Genomic DNA, 22,173 nt, shown 5'->3' with positions numbered 1-22,173 from the left:
TTAAGGTCAGGCATGGTGATTCCACGGTTCTTTTTTTTTTTTAATTCAATTTTTTATGTATTATACAAATGTTTGCCAAAGTGATGTCTGAAGGACAGACTCTGTGCTCTATTGTGAGTGGTTGAAAGGGTAGGGCTGGGGAGGTCACTCAGTAAAGCGCTTGCTATGTAATCAGGAGGGCCTGAGTTCAGATCTCTAATACCATGGTGTTAATACCAGGTATGACAACATACAGCTGTGCTGAGGAAGCAGAGACAGGAGGTTTGTCTTCCAGCCAGCCAGTCCAGCCAAATTGTTGAACTCTGGTAAGAGCCTATCTCAAAAAGTAAGGTAGAAGCCAGAGAGATGGCTCATGGGTAAAAGTACCTGCCCCATAAGCCTGATGACAGAATCACCAGAACCCTAGTAAAAAGCTGGATGTGGCTGTGGCCGTCCGATATCCCAGCACCTCTGTCTGTGCCGAGGTCCCGGCACCTCTGTGCTGAGGCCAGTGGCAGAGATGGGAGGTTGCCCAGAAGTTCAGGTGCCAGCCAAGTTGGAGTACACAGCACAGCAGGAAACACCTCACCCCAAAACAAGGTGGAGGGCAAGAACTGACTCCTGAGAGATGTCCTCTGACCTCCACACTTACTCTGTAGCATACATACATGTACTCACATGTCACATACATATACACAAACACACACATAAATTAAAAAACATAGGTAGAGGACTGAGTGTGGTCGTGGATATCTTTAATCCCAGCACTTGGGAGGTAGAGGCAGGTAGACCTCTGTGAGTTCAAGGCCAGCCTGGTTTACATAGTGAGTTCCAGGCCATCCAGTAATGCTTAGGGAGACCCTATCTCAAAAACTAAAAGGTGAGTGATTGAAGACACTTGAGGTTGACTTCTGTTCACACACACACACACACACACACACACACACACACGCACACATCTATTTGCACACATGCAAACACCTACACACTTAATGCACACATACACAAAAGGGTCACTATCATTACTGAGTGAAAAGGTAGGCTAATGCTATAAATGGTATGAACTTTTTTTTTAAAGTTAAACTATTTTATACATATAAACGGTTTGTTTTGATGTAACTTATCAAAAGATTGTAAGTTAAAATAGCGTGCCATCATGATCTGTCTAGCAGATTGGTAAAGATTATGCACATTATGATATGGAAAATGGTCACATTTATTTCCTGCTAGCAGAAGTGAAACTTGGAGAGTAATTGAATAGTGGGTATGAAAGTCTTGATGGGCAGGCTTTATGACAAGGAATTTTATTTCTGAGGATTGCCTAGAAGGAAGTAAAGTAAAAGATAGATATGTGCATCCATGTGCTCTAACTTAATAAAATAAATGCAAATGAAAAGTAATATATGAATTATTTATCTTGTTGCTGTGATAAAAGACCCTTCCTTTTGCGAGAAAGAATTTACTTTTGCTTACAATTCAAGGGTACAACCTATCATGGTGAATTTCATAGTTACTTCCCTATTGCTGTGAAGAGACACCATGAGCAAGGCAACTTATAAAAATAAAATAAAAAAAAAAACAGCATTTAATTGGGGGGCTTTCTTACACGTTCAGAGGGTAAGTCCATGGATGTCATGTTGTGGAGCATGGCAGCAGGCAGGCACTGGAGTAGTAGATTAGTAGATGATCTAAATCTAGATAATTAGCTTAACCTAATCTAGATAATTCCTCATTGGCATTCACAGATGCTTGTCTCACAGGTGGTTCTAGATAAGTTTTTATCGGATACAAATATATCAACTTACCACGTTGATAATCAGTAATAACTGTCACAGATACCAAGTTGGGTTGATGGTAAACAAATGCAGTCCTAGCAACTCTGGAAGCCGGGGTCAGATGAATACTTGAGCCCAGAAGTTCAAGACCAGCCTGGGCAATAGCGAGACCCTGTCTCACAGAAAGGAAGATAAGGAAACAGTCATCACGTTTGGAATTCTGTCAATTTCCTAAGTGGTTTGTAAATTGTACTCTGATGTTGAATTGTGGGAAAACAGGTATTCTCTTATTGTTGCCAGGAAAGCAAAATGATGATCCCTGCCAAAGATGGGAAATGTACATACGGCACTATAGAACAGCTTGTAATATTAATGATGAAAAACTGGAAGTAACACTGATGGGCCTCGTTAGGGATGAGAGTATGGTATGTATGCCCATTGTCTTAGAGTTTCCATTGCTGTGAACAGACACCATGACCAAGGCAACTCTTGTAAAGGACAACATTTAATTGGGGCTGCCTTGCAAGTTTAGAGGTCCATTATCATCATGGCGGGAAGCATGGCAGCAGGCAGGCAGACAAGGTGCTGGAGGAGCCAAGAGTCCTACATCTTGATCCTAAGGCAGCCAGGAGGAGACTCTAATTTTACACTGGGTGGAGCCTGAGTATAGGAGCCTCATAGCCCACCCCCTAGTAACATACTTCCTTCAATAAGGCCACACCCACTCTAACAAGGCTACACCTCCTAATAGTGCTACTCCCTGGGCCAAGAATATTCAGACTACCACATTAATCAACTATTTTATTTTAAGATATACATGAGGGGGCTGGAGAGATGGCTCAGCAGTTAAGAGCACTGATTGCTCTTCCAGAGGTCCTGAGTTCGATTCCCAGCAACCACATGGTGGCTCACAACCATCTGTAATTCGAGCCAGTGCCCTATTCTGGTGTGTCTGAAGACAGTGACAATGTATCACATATATAAAAATAAATAAATCTTAAAAAAATAAAGACACACATGAAATAATATTAGGCTCTTGAGATACTGTTACTTGTTTTGTTTTTGTGACTTTTTGAGACAGGGTCACCCTGTGACCTCAGTCCAGTTTCGAACTCTTGATTTTCCTGCCTCAGCCTTCTAAGTTAGTATGTTCTCATGAGTGATGGACCACTTTATCATTAAGTAATAGTCTTTGGTGTCCCTTGTGGCACCTTTTGGCTTGAGATGTGTATGTATATGTGTGTGTTTGATCAATTGATTCTTGGGTTTTGTGGGGTTTTGAGGCAAGGTTTTGTTGTGACCCAGGTTGGTGTTGAATTTATGTCTTCACTTTCTCAAATGTGGGATTATAGGAGTCACCGTGTCCAGCTTGAATCCGTGTCATCTCATAGAGGTCTAGCCACCTGCACTCTCTCAGTTACCATTTGCATGAAATATCCTTCCTCACCCTTTTTTACCTTCAGCCTATGCAGTTCATACATCTGGGGTGCAGCACTTGGAAACATCATGATGTGTATGTCTTCATGTATGTCTTAGTCCATTTTGTGCTGCTGTAACAAGGCTGGATAATTTATACTCTCAGTTTTTCAGAATTCAAAATTTAACTGAGTTCAGGCATAAGAGGATAAGAGGCAGGGTCTCTGTCTTTGAGCTGTATTGTTAAGCTTCATTGTATCATTGTATCATCGAGCATCTCCTGTCTGCCTTCCCATGCCAGATTGAATCCAGGGTCTTTTTCACTCTAGGCAAGCATTCTACCTTCCTCAGCCCGAGGTTGGATAGTTTATAGTGAACAAAGCTTTATTTCTTGCAGTTCTAGAGGAAATCCAAGGTCACATCCAGCAAGGGCCTTCTTGCTCATGGCTATAGGCCAAAGGACAAAAAAAAAAAAAACCAAACAACCCAGGTGATAGAGAAGTTGGGGGAAGGGAAAGTGAACTCATTCTTCTCATTCTCTCACCAGCTGATGGGCCCAGTTGAAGGGGAGCAGAGGAGCTGCTTTAAGGAGCTCTCACTGAACAAGGCTAGGGAAATGTGAACAGAAATACGTTAAAGCATGTGCCTTAATGATACCTAACAGTCATTGTTTACCTATTTTTCCAATTATTTTGCCAGTCGATACAGAATTAACCCTTTGTCTTCCCCTCTTTTTCTCTCCCTTTGGTTATTTTTGTTGTTGTTCTTGTTGTTTTCTCAATAATATTGTCTCACTGTGTGGCATAGCTCTGGCTGGCCTTGAGTTCAAGATCCTCAGTCTCCTGTAAGCATCAAGCATACTGGTTCTGCCTTTCTTTTCTGAGTCTCCCATGGAATTTATGAGTAGCCATGTAATGCTTAAGGGGAATCTTTTCTGGTAGAAGAATTCACATGGATACACGTTCAAAGTGCTAGTCTAGGGAAAAAGCATTTTCTGGTTTCTAATGGAATTAGACAATTTTAGACACTGATCTATTTGCCAAAGTTATTAGATGATATTTAGAGCAATGGTATGTCACTTTTCTTTTTGGTTCTTTTCAAGACAGGGTTTCTCTGTGTAGCCCTGGCTGTCCTGGAACTCACTCTGTAGACCAGGCTGGCCTCGAAGTCAGAAATCTGCCTGTCTCTGCCTCCGGAGTGCTGGGATTAAAGGTGTGCACCACCATGCCCGGCTACCGTTTCTTTCTTTCTTTCTTTCTTTCTTTCTTTCTTTCTTTCTTTCTTTCTTTCTTTCTTTCTTTCTTTCTTTCTTTCTTTCTTTCTTTCCTTTGCCTACTTGTTGGCTATGTGTACCTCTTGTTTTGTATCTGTTCATTTGCCCATGTACTATTTAGATTATTTGTGTGTGTGTGTGTGTGTGTGTGTGTGTGTGTGTATGTGTTTATATATTCTAGACATTAATTCCCTCTTGGTAGGCTGTCTCTTTACCATGACAGTTGCTTCTTTGCTGTGTCAAAGTCTTTTCATTCCTTGCAACTCTGTTTGTTAATTCTTGTGAGTGTTCCCTGGCTCTTGGGCCTTCTCAGAAAACCACTGTTATACCTGCATTTTCAATTGTTTGCCCTGTGCTTCCTGTAGCAATTTCAAAGTTTTCATTCTTAGATGAAGATCTTTGAACTATTTCTAATTGATTTTTTGTTTGTTTGCTTGTTTTTTCGAGACAGAGTTTCTCTGTATAGCCCTGGCTGTCCTGGAACTCACTTGGTAGACCAGGCTGGCCTCGAACTCAGAAATTTGCCTGCCTCTGCCTCCCGAGTGCTGGGATTAAAGGCGTGCGCCACCACTGCCTGGCTCTAATTGATTTTTAAAAAAGATTTTGTTCTTATTTTGCGTGTATCAGTGTTAATGCCGGTGTGCATGGAAGTGCACCACATGTATGCAGTGCCCTTGGAGGCAAGGAGAAGGCACTGGGTGTCCTGGAGCTGGAGTTGCAGACATTTGTGACCTGCCATGTGGGTGCTGGGGACCAAACCCAGGCACTCTGGGAGAACAACCAGTGCTTTTAACCCCTGAGCCATCGCCCCCTGAACTGATTTTCATGTAGGGTGAGCTACAACTAGGCTCTACACAATGACTGTTTTTAGATAGTGTCTCAGGCATCCCAGGCTGGCCTCAAACGCTTTATGTAGCCAAGGCTGGCCTGAACTCTTGATCTTCCTGTCTCAGACTCTCAAGAACTGAATTATAGGCATGTGCTAGTGTTTCCTCTCGTATATCAAATTCTTCCTATGATTTTTCTAGAGAAGGAAGATCTGGAAAACACCAGAGTCGGCTCTCCACTGGCTTCTGCCTCTGACCCAGCAGCCCAGTCCTCACCCTACAGGTAGGGACCTGCAACTGCTTGGGCGACTGAAGGAACTGCTAAGGAAAGCAGCAGTAGCTGTAAGGGGTGAGGCACTTGTGGCTTTTTAAATGTCATTTTTCAGGTTAAACACGATCACCTTAGGTGGCTGTTCTTTTTTATACTGTATATTTTTATTTTATGTGTATGTGTGAGTACCTTCATGTATGTATGTGTACCATGTGCATATCTAGTGCCTATAGGAGCCAGAAGAGGGAGTTATATTCCCTGGAGCTAGGGTTCTGGGTAGTTGCGAGCTGCCTGCGCTGGGACTGGGAACCAAACTGAGTTCCTGTGTAAGTGCACCAAGTGCCCTTACCTGACTCATCTCTCCAGCCACTGGGCTGACGGGCTTAATTTTCTTCTCATCTCATCCACCGACTGTCGCTGAGATGCATGTAGTAGAAAGGAAGGGTTATACTGAGCCATAGCATGTGAGGAAGCCATGAATCACGAGTGGAACACAGAAGTCTGCCTTCACCAGGTACTCTGATCCAGCTGCTCAGTCCCTGTGTAGCGCTGCCTGGTAGAGCCTGTGGTCTCCATGCCCCACACCAACACAGCCAGGGAGAAAAAGTGGTGCGAAGGTAGTTTTAAACATCTCATGCTTCTAGAGCTGTATGCAGTTCTTTCTCTTCTGCATATGAAATAATTTATAATGTAGATGGGGATAATGTAAGAAGTAAGCATGCTTTGTTTGAATGTTTCTCAATAATAATAGAAACGATATTTTATGAAATAGTGGTTTGTTAAATACTGTCGTTTAAAATGTATTATCGCTTCAATCCTTATAAGCCAGTGAAATAGGTATCCTTCCCTGTTGTTAAAGTGAGGAGAATGGGGGCTGGAGAGATGGCTCAGCAGTTAAGAGCCCTGACTGCTCTTCTTTAGGTCCTGAGTTCAAATCCCAGCAACCACATGGTGGCTCACAACCATCTGCAATGGAATCTGGTGCCCTCTTCTGGGGTGTCTGAAGACAGCTACAGTGTACTCATATAAAATAAATAAATAAATCTTTTAAAAAATGCTTAAAAGTTCCAAAAAAATATAAAAAAATAAAAAAGTGAGGAGAGTGAAAAGGAGAGTGTGTACTTGGTCCCCCAGCTGTAGCACCTCCTCATGACTGATAGTAGAGAGCTAGGTTCTGTGCTTAGGAAGGCTGCGCTGCTGTAGACAGAAGTCTTCCTCATGGCTTGCTTTCTCTCTCTCTGTGTGCGTGTGTGGTGTGTGTGTGTGTGTGTGTGTGTGTGTGTGTGTTTTGCCTGTATGTATATCTGTGCACAATAAGCATTTCTGGAGTCCACAGAGGCTGGAAGAAGGTATTGGAGTTACTGACAGTTGTGAGCCACCATATGAGTTCTGGGAATCACACCCAGGTCCTCTGGAAGAGCAGCCAGTGCTCTTAACCACTGAGCCATCTCTCCAGCCCCTCAAAGTCTTAATGATATCGAGTAGTTTAGGCTCTTGACCTTCCCTAAGGAGAGGGACTTTTCATCTTCCTCTCACTGTCTCTTAGGTGAGAGGGATCTTTAAAGGATGGGTCTAGAGCAGAGAACTGGTTTATGGAATGTAAGTTTTTTGAGAATCATATAACATTCATAGACAAAATGATTTAATTTTAAAGTTTTGTTTATAAATTTGGGAGTAAAGAAGCCCCAGCACACATGAAGGTAGCTTCGGGCGCCTGTGTTTAGTGTCTATGGGAAATGGAAACAATGGAGCTTTCTAGCTCTTCTAGTGAGGGTGTCTGCCTGGCCAGCTTCTCCCTATCCTTCAGGCTAGTCTCCCTGTTCTGGGGCAGCATGAGCTAGAACACTTCATTGACTTAGAAGTCAATTAAATGTGGTCTATCACTGGCATCAACTGATTGGCAACTTGTCTTGCCCAAAATAACCTTTCACTGATTCTTTAGACCATATAATTCAAATGTGAATATTAAATTCACATGGATATTACAAGCCTTCTTGAAAGTATTTTTAAATTGGTATTAGATGACTTAGTGGTGAAGAGCATTTGCTTGCTCTACAGTCATGAAGTCTGGGGTTGAGATCCCAGCACCCACATAACACTGGGCATGCCTGCCAGTCAGGGGAAGAGAGAGACAAGGATCTGCTGGACTTGCTGGCTTCCAGCCTACCTGAAATGTGAGAGGGTGATTGAGAAGGTCACATGTCACATCTGACACACTCCGAGAATGGAAAAGTCTTCCAGCTAGAGTCTAATAGGGTCCCCAACACTAGGATATCAAAAGCCTGCACCATCAATGAGAAGATAAACAAAGCCATAATTGTCCCCCCAGAAAAAAACAACTGCAAGAAAACATGAACTATCTCTAATTTGGCACTGAAAAAACAAAACAAAACAAAACAAAAACCCTGAGACTAGGAACGTCACCCCGTAGGCATCTGTTTTCTGTCCAGTGTGGTCTAGACAGAACACTTGAACAGTTTCCTCCAATTGATAGTATTCCAAGCACCAGTTGAAGCCCCCACAGATCAGTGAGAGAGCTTGGTACAAGCTTTGACATTATACTTTTAATAGACCCTATGTTTCAGCTGTGGCAAATTTTAAGACAAATATGTATCTTGCAGTCACAAAATGTGGTGCATATTATGTCAGTTCATAGTAAGTGCAGTTAAGGAAGCAGGGAAGTCATCCGTCCAGAGGAACCCTCCCAGAAGGCGACCCTCAAGCGAAGAGCTGAGGGAAGCATGCAGCAAGCTAACCAGAAGTAGCTTGTTGTTGTTGTTGTTGTTGTGTTTGAGGCTACAGTGAGTGCACGGCTCCCAACAGCAGTGTGCTGGAAGTGCTGAGGTCTGTTAAAGATCCAAGCGGTCACTGTTGGTGAGTGATCTGGGCACAGTGGGAGTCCAGGAGGTAAGGTCAGAGTTCAGAGAGCCTGAGAGTTCCATAATCAGAGTTGGTTTGAGACACCAGGCACACAGAGGTTTTAAGGCCCAGTTCCCAGCATAGGTCTTGCCTTCTAGTAAAGGGACAACAAGGAACAACAACAACAAAAAAAATGGTTTGGGGTTTCTGGGTTTCTAAGAATTAAGATCATTCACCCATTTCCCATTTACACAAGATGATTTAAGCAAATGGTTCTGAGTCATCATCTTTCTTGGTTTGCTCTGAGGTGGACTTGGGTATTCTAAAAGATAGCTATATTTATTTGAAGAAGGTATAATCTATACATTGAAAATGATTTTCTTATTTATACTACCAAGGAAAACAACGGTACTAATAGTCTAAAAGCCAGGGGCTCTTGGATTTTATTTTATTTTAATTTTTTGTTTTTTTGAGACAGGGTTTCTTTGCATAGTCCTGGCTGTCTTGGAACTCACTCTGTAGACCAGGCTGACCTTGAACTTAGAAATCCACCTGCCTCTGCTTCCCAAGTGCTGGGATTAAAGGTTTGTGCCACCACTGCCAGGCACTTTTGGATGTTTACACTTTGAATAATTAGAGAAGAACTCAGGAATTTATTTTTCACTATATTAGAGTGAGTGTGGTGGCTCACACTTGCCATGATAGCATTCAGGAGGCTGAGGCAGGAGGATTATTACAAGTTTGGGGTCAGTGTAGGCTACAGAGTAAAACATTGTCTTAAAAGACCTCCAAAGTTTTTAAAATAATATAAGAAATTAAGACCTAAAATTATAATGTTATTTTACTCATTTGAAAACAATAATTAAATCACTCCATAGTGCTATAGATAGTATGTCTTTAATGAAAAATAATCAACTTCGAAAGCAAATATAGTACAGTAAGACAGTATAAATCCCTTTAATGTCTGGTTTAATAAAAGACAATTGAATTTTCACCTCTGCATCTTGATTCGTTTGGCTGTCCTGTTGAATGTCTTGTGGTCTCTGGAAAATTCCACTGCCTACTGCAGAAAATGCAGAAAAGAAAATGGTGTTTTAGTAGTATTCTGAAAACTTTTAAGGTGTCAGACTCCTCTCAAAGGGTCCTAAGTACTACAGGGGTCCCCAGACCATGCATATAACTCCTGCTTTAAAAATAAAACTCACCTCTTATTGGTAGTAGATTTTCAGAAAATCTGGGGATTGTGCTACCGCCCTGACTGCCTACTCATTTCTGGTCTCTCTGAAGCCAGTGGGAATGGAAGGCAGCAGAACTCATCCCATCCCATGACCTTTTCCTAGGGAAACATGAACACACCCATCTGCTCACCCCGGGTCCAGCACCAAGGACACAAGCAGTTCAGCCCAAGTGTAGCTTGGTGAGCCACTGACTTTAACTGGAACATGGAGATGGGCAGCCTACGGAGGGCTGTGTCAGGGCAGAAAAGATCTCAGTCCTCCCAGCTGTGGTTAATTTCTCATCTATCCTTTAGATTAATCAACAGACACTTTCTGTTCAGTGGCCAGTCTCTGGCTCAGGAAGCCTCATCTCCGTGACTTGTGTGGAAACAACTGGGAGTCCCAACTGTATAAAGATTCTGGTTGGAGCTAATAGTGAGTGAGGAATGAAGCCATTCCCAAAGATGAGGAGAACAGCCTGGCTGCAGGGATGGCTGGGTGGGGAAGAGTGCCACTCCCAGTCATGAAGACCAGAGATTGGTTCCCAGCGTTGCTCTAACAAGCCAGGCATCCTGCAGATGCTTCAACTTAATCTCAGGGGTCTGATGCCCTCTTCTGGCCTCTGTATGAATGCAGGAGTCCCTGTGTACGTTTACACACCACACACACACACACACACACACACACACACTAAGGAGAGAGCAGAATGATGATTACCAGGAGTTGGAACACATTGGGTGTTATGTTGACAGAATAAATAAGATCAAGAGGTCTCTGCTAGTATGGTCATTAGATTTAATACATTTATACTCAAAATTACAAAGAGTAAATTAAGAATGTACTTATAATACAAAAACTGAGAATTGGGGTAATGAATATGTTGACCCATTTAATCATTTCACAGAACCGACATATAGCACTGCATCATACCGTATGCCACAAACATGTGCAGCAGACTCTGAGTCCATCTTATGACTGAGCTATGTGTTTGTTGTGGCTCTGGAGCCTGGGGACTGGCTTTTTCAGTCCCTGTGCCTTTACTGTAAACAGTCAGTGGTCAGCTAAAGTGACACGGACCTAAGTGCAGAGCTCAGTGGGTGGGGTGTCTTTTGAATGCTGTTGCATTTCAGAGTCCCTCCAGAACGATTATGCCTCTTCAAAGACCCCTTGAACTGACCTGTTTTCTTCCTCCGAGAGGCCACAGATGGTATCTCCAGCGAGTAAGGATACCACGGAAGATCTACAGAAAGTGGCTGGTGCCTCAGAGCTTCAGACTCCGGGGGAGCAGGCGTCGCTGCCAGCAGGCCAGACCCAGGTTCTCAGTGAGGTAGGGGCACCCTCAGGCTGGCTCTTGGGGAAGGCGAGCTTCTGGCACCCGCACCTAGGCACAGAATGAATAGGTTAGAAGTTTCTCTTCTGAGACAGTGGCTCTCAGAAGTCGCTGTCACCCCAAGCAGGCACATCCAACCTTTGGACATTGTGACATGCCATCATCTATAAAGCTCACACTTGAGAACTGTATTGTCGGGTTATAGAAAAAAAAAATGTCTTTTGAAAAAAACCTCAGTATTTTAAGTAACTTTAGGCTTCATGCAGCCCAGGGGACATGGGTTAGACACCCCTGTGAGGCATCTCAGTTTTAATTGTTTGGAGAATAATTATTTGTCACTCCCGCACAGACTGTCACACAAAAAAATGAAGTGTCAGAACAGACATCTCATGTTCTCTAAGACCCTGACATGAACAACCTGAAGTCACTGACTGTTAGCTGGAGGTCTACTCTATCCATGCAGAGTCCATAGGAGTGTGTTATAACTAGTGATGCCTTTGACCTAGGCACGGCAGGTGGGGGTGTTTTGTGTTTATATTTGCATTGATAGTGATGATGTAATTAGAATTTGTATCAGTAAAGACATGAAGCATTACACCTCTTGCATAACACTTGGTAGTCTAAACTTCATTACTGCTGATCACACTCCAGTGAGACAGACACCACTGTGTCCCCACTTAGCAGTTGTGGAACTAAGGCTAAAAGCTTTACATAGACTCTGCTGCTAATTAAGTTGCAAATTACATCCACACTGTAAAAGGAAGGGTTCCTTTAAACTTGGTAGGCAAGGTCTGGTTCGAATTACTTAGCTGTGTGGCTGAGGAGAGGCTCGGCCTCTGAAACACATCTGTGAGAACACAGCCTGGGAGGATTACAACTCGATGTCCTTGCACAAGTACAACTCCAGCCTCTCTAACTGGATTGCTGACTCACTGGTGTGCTCTTCCCCATGGGTGTAGAACAGGAAATTAAGGCATAATAACATGAAACAAGGAACACACTGTAAGAGATTTGGAGAGAAATCCCTCTAGATTACAGACTTCAGTGTGGGTAGCAAGGGCTTTTTGCATCAAATGCCATTTGTCTCCTTTTATGCAGGTTGGGACTCTGGCAGCAATACACTGTTCAAAGGGAACAGTCCTATGGCTGGCTTAAAGTGAAACTGTAATTAGTAAGAGAACACTGCGGAGCTAGAAAGATGGCTCCCTGATGCAGTACTTAAGAGCAGTTGCTGCTTCTCCAGAGGGCCTGGGTTTGCTTCTCAGCATTCATATCAGGTGGCTCACGACTGCCTGCCTGTAACTGTTGTAACTCTAGCTCCAGTGTAGCTAATGTGCTCTTCTGTCCTCTGCAGGCACCCATACATATGCGACAACACACACACACACACACACACACACACACACACACACACACACACACACACGAAGAACATTGCTTGTGAAGTACAGGGGGAGAAACTTGTAGCCTGAGGGATGAGTTAGGGAGAAATAGGAAAAGGATACAGAGGGATGGAAGGAAGAGGAAAATTTGAAACCAGATACTTTGTGATGTTTTTACTAAATATGGTGGCTGATAGAGATAGAGAAGTAATTGTTGAGTGGAGTAGCCTTGCAGGTGGGAATGTGTTGGAAACCCTACTGATGTAGGCCTGTAGCAACCTGTGAGGGTATTTGTGGGGAAGGTTTTGCAGAGGGTTTCTTTCTTTCTTTTTTTTTTTTAAAGATTTATTTATTTATTATATGTAAGTATATTGTAGCTGTCTTCAGACACTCCAGAAGAGGGAGTCAGATCTTGTTAGGGATGGTTATGAGCCACCATGTGGTTGCTGGGATTTGAACTCCAGACCTTCAGAAGAGCAGTCGGGTGCTCTTACCCACTGAGCCATCTCACCAGCCCCTTGCAGAGGGTTTCTGAAAGGAAACAAAACAACGCTTTTCTAAAGTTACAGACACAGGGGAGAAAAGAATCATTAGGAGACACTTTGGTAATGTTAAAAAGTAGAATTTGAAGTTAACTTGCACTTGGCAGAAAGAAGCAATGTTGATTAGCACACTAACTTTCTGGATGTGGTATCAGGAAAGCGGTGGGGCAGCCTGCATTAGGAAAGATGCTAATTGGAATCTGACATCATAAGTCCTCTAACCAGAATTCTGTTGTGTAGATGGCCAAGTACCAAGCTCCACAGCGACCTGAAGACACAGTCATGATCCAGTCTGAGCACACTGGGGCTATAGATGTTCTTTCAGCGGATTTGGAATCTGCAGATCTTCTGGGGGACCACAGGAAAGGTGAGACCTTTGGAAGCATAGAAAATAGTTTCTTCATTTCCAGTAGATGCTTGAAGGATGGAAGCTAGAAGGAAAGAAAACAAATTGGTGGAAGCTCTTAGAAAGAATGTTGTGTGTTAACCTAGCAAAATGCTGGGTCAGGGGCGTCTCCCCAGCTTCTCAATAGTAAGCTGTCTGTCCTTTCAGTCTCTCCACCTCTGATGGCTCCTCCATGTGTCTGGACCTTTGCCAAAGTGAAGGAGTTCAAAAGCAAGCTGGGCAAGGAGAAGAACAGCCGCCTGGTAGTGAAGCGAGGAGAAGTGGTCACTATCCGGGTCCCCACCCATCCCGAGGGAAAGCGAGTCTGCTGGGAATTTGCAACTGATGACTATGATATTGGCTTTGGAGTTTATTTTGACTGGACCCCGGTAACCAGCACTGATATAACTGTGCAGGTCAGTGATTCCAGCGAGGATGAGGAGGAGGAAGAGGAGGAAGAGGAGGAGATTGAAGGTAAATTTAATTTTCATTCATTTTGCTTGACCTAGTTGCTAGTGGCTGCTTCATGGATTGTAGCATTTCTCTTCCCATTCAGAATGCAAGGCAGCATTGCAAGCTGACGGGGTCTATATTAATGCTTTGGTGGGTCTCTCCCCTCTGCCCCTCCCCTCTACCCCTCCCTCTTTTAACAAGTATTTCCTAGTTATTTCCCCTTTTTCCATGTGTGGGCAGCAGGGTTTTCCAGCTTACACTGGAACCCAAGATTATGTTTTTTCTCTCTTTGTTTTGGAATATTTATTCTTAATTTTCAGCCACACTGGCTTAAACTAAAAGCACCCCTCTCCTCTTTCCTCTTTCTTCTAAACTGCCACTGCTAGCAGAATACACATTCTTTGCTTCATGTTAAGAGTAGTGGTCTCTGCTCCATTCTTTAATTCTTTAGAATTTTTTTTAACTATTGTATTTTATGTGCATATTATGCGTACTTGTATTCTGTGTACCATGTATGTGCCTGGTGCCTGTGGAGGCCAGAAGAGGGCATCAGATCCATTCGACCTGAAGTTATAGATGGTTGCGAACCACCATGTGGGTGCTGGGACTTGAGCTAGTGCTCTTAAAGCACTGAGACATTGCTCAAGCCCCTCTCTTCTCCATTCTTGGTATTTGCAGTGTCTCCTGGAGATGTGACAAATGGAGAGGAATCTAGACGCAACCCCTGAGCTTTCGCTGTAGTCCTTGGCTTTGATGTATGACTGTGAATCTCTCTCTTCCCTTGCTCTTTCAAGTCTCCCAGGAGGGATGCATAGGTACTTAGGGATGGATGAGGGGACCTTTTGTCTTCCTCGCTACTTTTCAGGACACCAAGTGGGAGTTTTAGGGCCACATTATACAATTTGTTTACCTGTATTTCCTTTATGTTAGCTACTCCTTTCACGTACTGTAAGGGTTTCCAGGTTTTACTCTTTTTTTTTTTTTTTTTTTTTTTTTTTTGGTGTTTCGAGACAGGGTTTCTCTGTGTAGCCCTGGCTGTCCTGGTACTCACTTTGTAGACCAGACTGGCCTCAGAAATCCGCCTGCCTCTGACTCCCAAGTTCTGGGATGAAAGGCATGTGCCACCACACCTGGCTCAGGTTTTACTCTTTTAAGTAGCTTTTCCACTTTTCCCCATTGGAAATCAGACACTTGTAAGGTTATCGGGCTGGATCACGGTTTCTCAAAGGAGACGTTACTGATTATTGAGACTCTTGGACTCTGGGCTACTGGATGCCAGTTTCACTCCACAGTCATGTTGATGACCAAGATCTGTGGACTTTTCCTAGTACATGTGGGAAGACAATAGAGTTCCCATGGGAGAACCACTCTCTCACCTTCATGCAGGATGTATTCAGTCTATAAACTCCTATCTAAACTCTGTCCTTTTGCTCCTACAGAGCCTGTCCCCGTGGGAGATGTGGAGAGAGGCTCCAGGAGTTCTCTACGGGGCCGCTATGGGGAGGTCATGCCTGTGTACCGGCGGGATAGCCACCGAGATGTGCAAGCTGGCAGCCATGACTACCCTGGGGAGGGCATCTACTTGCTCAAGTTTGATAACTCGTACTCCTTGCTCCGCAACAAGACTCTCTACTTCCATATCTACTACACTAGCTGAAGAATGCTGGGCTAGGGCAGGCTGTGTTTGCTGGCTGAAGCAGGCTGCCAGCTGGTGCCTCTTGTGTATAAGCAAGAGCCTAAAGTTCTGTGTGGGGCTCTGAAGCCTCGTGCCCTGCCTGGCATGCCTGACTATTGACCCCATGTAGCTTTTCTCCTTTCTTGGCTTCTGCAGGTGGTGGTGTGTAGTGCTCCTGTTCTGTGGTCCCTGACTTACACTCTTGTTTCTGACTCCAGCAAAAACCCTCTCAGAAGGCCCCTATGAGGCAAAAGCCTAAAATGAAGTAGAAGGATGTCTTTTAAGAAATGGATTCACTCTGGTAAAGCCCATCATTCAGGTTGCCGCTCACTCTTCTCCAGAGCCTGTGATGCCAGTGTACCTAGTAGCGCCTGCCTTCTTTACATTTTGAGGTGCCAGAGAGGGAAAGCACACTGTCTATGGAAGAGCCCAATCTTCTGGATGGAAAATGCTCTCTATCCAGCCTTTCACCACTGCCAGACTCCTGCCTGCCTGCTGGGTCTTCTTAGTCTCTAGCTCAGGCTGGGAGACCACACTGCCTTGAATGGATATTATTATTCCTGGTGATTAGACCCTTCCTCCTTTCTCTTCACCAAGTCTGTGTTTCTGCCACGTAGCAAGAACCTCCAAGCAGTTGCAAGCTGTGGTCAGTGTCCTAAGAGAAGAAAGGCAGCCTCTATCACTTCCTGTCTCCAGAGTTATCTCCCTTACTAAGGGTGCTGGTAGTTGATGAAGAAAGGGTAGAAGGTAACGACTGAGTTATCTCAGACCCTGCCCTTTTGGAAATCAGGTATTAGTCCCTACACCCCATCTTAGACCATGTGTCTTACGTAGAAAATTTGCTTTGGAACCAAATACAGTGAAACCCAGTCATGTTTGCTGTGGTTCTTGGTTTGTGCTTTTTACACTGAGGATGGAAAGCGTTTGTGTCCATGGTCCTTAGGGAAAGTAATCATGGGATTTTGCTGTTGCTGCTGATTGTGTGTGCATCTTACTTGACCAAAGCCTGCAGGCGACAGACAGCCTCTCACAGCCTGTTCCTCCTGAGGTTCTGGAGAATGTATGTATTGTAGTGGGTGGCCACAGAGCAGTAGGTGCTAAGGCCTCTGGTGGAGTGGGCACACAGTGGCATGGGTCTCTGCAGCCATCCGCACCTCTGTGTTTCCCAGTATGTGTCGTCTGTCATTCTTCTGAATTTTGAATAATTAGGTTTATTTATTACTTTATTTATGTTTTTTAAAGCACATTTCAGATTGCCTTTGAAACAGCTCCCATCTGTTTCTCATAAGGCTTCCCATCTGCTCTGAGCCATGAAGGCCACCTCTTTTATGGCGCTAAAGATGATTTTTAGGGCTTAGAAAATGATCATGTGTGTTTATTCCAATACATCAGCCCTGTGATGCTTTGGGAAGTTTGGCCTTTCAGAGATGGAGGACTCCAACCTTGTCTGTGTTAGGTACATCTCAGTGTTCCCACTGCGGGATTCTAAGGTGTTATGGATGCAGATGGACTTAAAGAACTGACTGTGGAGTCAGAGATAACAGAGCACCATGATTATGGGATGCCAAAGTCCTTTTCCTCCTCTGACACCCTCTTCATGTTTCCATTGGCACATTTCTTTTTTGTGTGGTTGCCTCACACCAGGCCTCTGTCCTACAGGAGTGATCACCCAAAGAGCAGGATCTTGCCAGTAGGTGTGGTCAGGAACAAAGGGTGCATCCTGTAGCTGTCAACCTGGAAGCAAAGTGTGGGCTGTGTGGCTCGCCATAGCCTCTCGGCAGCCAGCCAGCACCACGCCGCCATCCTCTCATCATTGCTGATGTGCTTTGTAGGGATACTGGCAAAAGTCTCTGTGCCCTCTGAGAAGCGAGTGAACTGTGGGCCGTGAAGCAGATTTGCTGCTCACCATGGACTCGATGCTTTTACTGACTGAGGGTACTCTCTGGTCAAGAAAACAAAAGAAACAAAGAAGCACCTCTTCGGAGCTATTTCCGAGTCAGAGGCAGTCTCCATACTTCTGTTCGTTGTGGGCCCCTGGCCTGCTCTCAGCCTGGCAGCAAGGCCCCTGGGCTTGCCCCAGAATGCTCCATCTTTCCTTAGGCTTGTTTTCTTGTAGTGCACAGCAGGGAAGTTGAGCTTCTTTCTCATCTCTCTCTGTACCTGTCACTTGCTGGCTATGCTGCAACAGTTATTTCTTACTGACCTTTTCCTCACAGGGTTGTTTGTTTGTTTGTCTCATGAACATAAGATGCCTAAAGGAAGACATGTCCATAATATGATGCATGCACTATTCACGCACTAAATTTTTGCAATAAGAACTTGAGAGACAAAGTATTATTTACTGAAACCCTGGTAATTATGGAGAACACAAAACACATACCTTGAAGGGTCTAAGAAGTCACCTCCTTGATCCCTCTGTTTTCAAGTTTAAAGAATCAAACAATGACATAAATTATCTGCTGTTACCCTCGCCCTGCTCTCTAGAGCACAAGTAAATACTATGCAGTTAAAGAAGGGAGTTCTAGGAGAGCAGTGATCAGGATTCTCTTCATAAGTGTGGCTGAGTTCTTAAAATTTTCAATTTGTCTAATTTTGCTACTTTGTTAAGAGACAGGCTTTTTAAAAAGACATATCTAAAGTGCTATTTTTCCAACATCTTATTATGAAAACTTACAGCAAACAAAAAGCATACACTTTCATCCCACATATATTTTTAAATTACAAACTGCCAGTTTCTAAACAAAGATTCTAGCATTTAGTTTTGTCTGCCATGCATCCACTTGGAGGATGTCCCCTGTATTGTGTCAGCTCTCTGTTAGAGAGCCCCGCTTATGCAGATCTCCTTTTTTCAACATGGGCTGCCTAAGAGGTCTTCACACACAAAACTGGCCGTTGGCCTCCATCTTTCAGAAAGCTAGCTGTATGTCCCTTCCAACTGTAGCCTCTCTAACTGCCTATCGGTGTCAAGGTAATTGTGTAGCTGCATTGGAAAGCCTTCCTTCCCATCTGTGGTTCTGACACATCCTCAGGACGCTCACATGCAAACACACTCCTCAGATAACACATGGACATAGTAGCAGCTTGAAAGTAGATGATTCTTAGGAATTTTCCTAGGAATGGATTCATGCACTTTAAAAATACTTTATTTGGTATTTAGGAAAAATGGACTTTTAAAGAAGTATATATTGTCCCATTATATGATTACAGACAAGTTAATCTGTAACTGTCATATATTCATGGGATTAGATATTATTGTGGAGTTTATAATATATACATTTTGATTTTGACGAGCTGTATCAGTTCCTTCTTTATGAGGAATGGGCAAAATCCAAACCCTAAAGTCTGTGATTGTGTATGTATGTTTAAGGACCACTCTGCGAAAGGTTGCCTTTAATGTCAGAGTCCATGGTTCTAAGGTGTGGGATTGAGTGACCCTAATTATGTAGAAGACGTTTTTAGTGGACAGAGAGAAGGGGGTACAAATTAAGTTTGTGCACTTCAGAACTGTCTTTTAAATGGGCAGTAAAGGGTGTTCATTTAAAACGGGATAGAACAGAGGCTGGGAAAGCAAACAAACCATCACGTCCGTCCCGGGAGTCACTTAGTGCATCAGTGCTACTTTGTTCATTGGAGCTGTTTTGTAAGTCAGGGCCTGGCTTGTTCTTCTTGTGCTCAGTGGAGAACTCCCCAGCTCTCTGTGCTCTCTGTTAGCAGGATCAGCTAGATGCATTGTTGGGTAGGTCTCCACTGCTACATGTAACCCTGACCCGAGGACTGGTTTCCTGTCTCCATCCTTTGGGGCTGAAGAGAGAGTCAGTCAGTTCCACTTGTGGTGCAGAAGCCACAGTTGTGAATGTGTCCTCAAAGGCATAATTAAGATGCATTTGTCTAACACCGCAAACCCTGCAGTCATGGGAGTGCTTAGGTAACAAGCAGGCCTCGATAGCCTGACAGCATTGACATGTTAAAACCATACAGAGCACACCACACACAGTTTTCTCTGTCAGGGCTTCTATTTAGAGTTTCTCCTGAGGCTAAACATCCACATTAACCCCTGCTCCTATTTTTTTCCATGACCAGAAGTGTAGAATGTCTACATTTTGGGAAAGGGGAATTACATGTCCCCTTCAGACCCTTCAGGGTTTGAAAAGGCAAGTTTTCATCTGAAGGAAGGGAACCAGGGTCCTTGCTGCTATATGGGTAGTTGGCTAAAGGATATGGGTTCTGTACAAAGCAAGTCCTTGTGCCCATTGTGTGCCCGTGGTCAGGAAGCTGCACACTCCTTTGGGGAGTAGAAAATGAGGATCAAAACCCAGGCACATGTTGGGTATCTGATTCCCAATGACGCAAGCAAGCACTCTTTATTCCTGGTGGCATTTCGGGTGACCCTCAGGCAAGAACTTCTGGACCTCTGTGTATCTGATGCTGGTCACTGACAGACTTGTCCTTTGTATAACTTATATAACACCTGTGGGCATTCCCAAAGAAGATCTAGTTATCTAGGTGGTGTGATTAGAGGGACTTGTGATCCATTGTGCAGAGAAACACTGTAAGCACTTTGTGGCCAAATTTGCAGTCACTGTCCCCGCTGAGATGTAATATTGCCCTCTTGAACAAGAAGACTAACCAGAGACTGAACCAGTCTCACAGCTAAGAAAACACAATCAAGGACTTAAAGCCTGATAGGGTATCGATAGTCTGGCTCCTTTACAAATAGTCATTCCTCATGAACTAAGTACAAAGACAGTACACTGGCTGTGACGTTGTAGGGCTGGTCCTGGTTTGAACCCATGATCTGATTCTCAGCATGTAGACTACTGGCATGGCTCTCAATTCTAAGATATAATAAAAGTGGCACCCCAGAGACCTAGAAGTACACCATGCTTTATGAAATTTCAGTTTCCTGTCATTTAATTAGGAAGCTTTTTTTTTGCTTATATGGAAGTAAAATTGTGTATTTGACAGTATATTTTCTGAAGTTCTGACAGGATCATGAAAGGTTCTGAAGTTTGGAGTTGAATAATGTATTGTCTTACCGAAGAGCCCCTAACCCACTGTCGGTTTAAGGAGTCCTCCTCAGCTCCTCCCCACTCAGGGTTGAAATGCCTAGTCTTTAATGGCTCTTTGTTATGGTCATTGTTCATTCTTAGGTTCAGGCCAGGGCTCATCCAGAAAAACATTATCTTAATTCCTTCCCTCATATCCTTAATAGTACATTTTATTAAGACATTTTATGTTGAAAATACATCTGTGTCCTGTTTTGAGATTATTGTTCCATAAGTGAATTAGCTTTCATCTAATCAGTCTGAGTTATTTCCATTTAGCCTTGTTAAAGAACAAGCCAGTCTGGAAAAAGCAATCCTGTGATGTATGACGTTGGTAAATCCATGTTCCCTTAATAATGGGAAGTATTTTGAAACCCACAGAAGAAATTTTTGATGCTTTGTAATAAAAACCAAAAGCATTTGCAAACGCTTTGTAATCAACGTGATAGATTCTAGAGAGCAGAGTGGATAAGGATAATGGGAAGGCGGGGAGGTGCTTGGAGATTTCCTAAATCACGTTATGCCATTTGCTTATATATCCAAAGGGCTACTTTGGAGCCATTGCCTGATCCATCAGTGGTTAAAAGTGATTGTGTTTTCTTGCTAAATGTTTAAGCAGCTGACAACCATGAAGACATGCTTTCCCTACTGTTCCGTATCATATGCTGATGCCAACCAAGGTCACCAAAGGCCTTGAAGGGAAACTATCACACAGTCTTGTCTTTTTTCTTCAAAATATAAACAAATCCAAACTAATCCATTCAAGTGAACTTGTTTTCCATGTCTGCCTGTCATGAGAAATGCTGTCCACATGTATGGTTTCCGCACTAAGAACTCAGTACCAATTGTCACTTAGTTCTTCTGTTCTACTGAGTGGTTTTTCTTCTGTCAGACTATATTTTCTCACCTCAAAGCACTGAATGTGTTGCTGTGATACACGGATGAACCCTGAGCCATGGTTTTAACAGCTCAGTTCTGGTGTTTTTATGTGACAGTTTTGTGAGATGCTTTTGTGCATTTTTTTGTCTTCTTTTCCAAGTTTTGAAATCTGTCATGAATAAACTTTTTCACTGTGCACCTAAAATATTTGAGTTCTATCTTAATAAGTCTGACTGATGGCCATTTGAAACTTCATCTTTTTCTCTTCAGCTTAAGAGGAAGAGTATTCAGCGAACGCTTATGAATCTTTCATAATCTAAGATATAAAAATTAAGAAAAACTGACCTTTAATCCCAGCACTTGGGAGGCAGAGGCAGGCGGATTTCTGAGTTCAAGGCCAGCCTGGTCTACAGAGTGAGTTCCAGGACAGCCAGGGCTACACAGAGAAACCCTGTCTCAACCCCCCCCCCAAAAAAAAAAAAGCAAAAAAAAATAAAAAGCAAAAAGAAAAACTGAGCCTGCTGGGCATGGTGGCACACGCCTTTAACCCCAGCACTTGGGAGGCAGAGGCAGGTGGATTTCTGAGTTCAAGACCAGCCTGGTCTACAGAGTGAGTTCCAGGATAGCCAGGGAAACTCTGCACAGAGAAACTCTGTCTCAAAAAAAAAGAAAAGAAAAAGAAAAGAAAAAGAAAACCTGACCCTAGGATGAATGTCTACCTGTATGTAAAATCCTGTCAAAAGGGGATAGAAAGATAGCTGAACCATCAAGACTGCTTGCTGCTCTTGTAAACGACCCAGGTTCAGTTCCCAGCATCTACACAGTGGCTCACAACCATCTCTAACTCCAGTTCCAGAGAACATGA

At 43.5% G+C, this 22,173-nt stretch overlaps 1 protein-coding gene across 2 annotated transcripts in view; it reads left to right on the top strand.

Annotated features, from left to right (window-relative positions):
* Tmed8 (transmembrane p24 trafficking protein family member 8) overlaps positions 1-21,508 on the top strand; it is a 32,857-nt gene extending 11,349 nt beyond the window's left edge. Inside the window, exons 2-6 of one of the 2 annotated variants that reach the window (XM_021202142.2) lie at positions 5,472-5,553; positions 10,815-10,944; positions 13,112-13,238; positions 13,425-13,730; positions 15,149-21,508. In XM_021202142.2, the coding sequence (XP_021057801.1) occupies positions 5,472-5,553; positions 10,815-10,944; positions 13,112-13,238; positions 13,425-13,730; positions 15,149-15,366 (863 nt within the window). In that variant the 3' untranslated portion in view covers positions 15,367-21,508. Of the gene's footprint in view, positions 1-5,469; positions 5,554-10,812; positions 10,945-13,111; positions 13,239-13,424; positions 13,731-15,148 lie in introns of those variants that run through there. The other variant, XM_029540947.1, reaches the window with a different exon arrangement.
* Positions 21,509-22,173: the final 665 nt, after the last annotated feature.

Source organism: Mus pahari, chromosome 7 (genome assembly GCF_900095145.1).
Source record: "Mus pahari chromosome 7, PAHARI_EIJ_v1.1, whole genome shotgun sequence".
In the NCBI taxonomy this organism is placed as follows: Eukaryota; Metazoa; Chordata; class Mammalia; order Rodentia; family Muridae; genus Mus; species Mus pahari.
The sequence above is the reverse complement of the archived record's forward strand: the minus strand, read 5'-3'. Positions and strand labels throughout refer to the sequence as shown.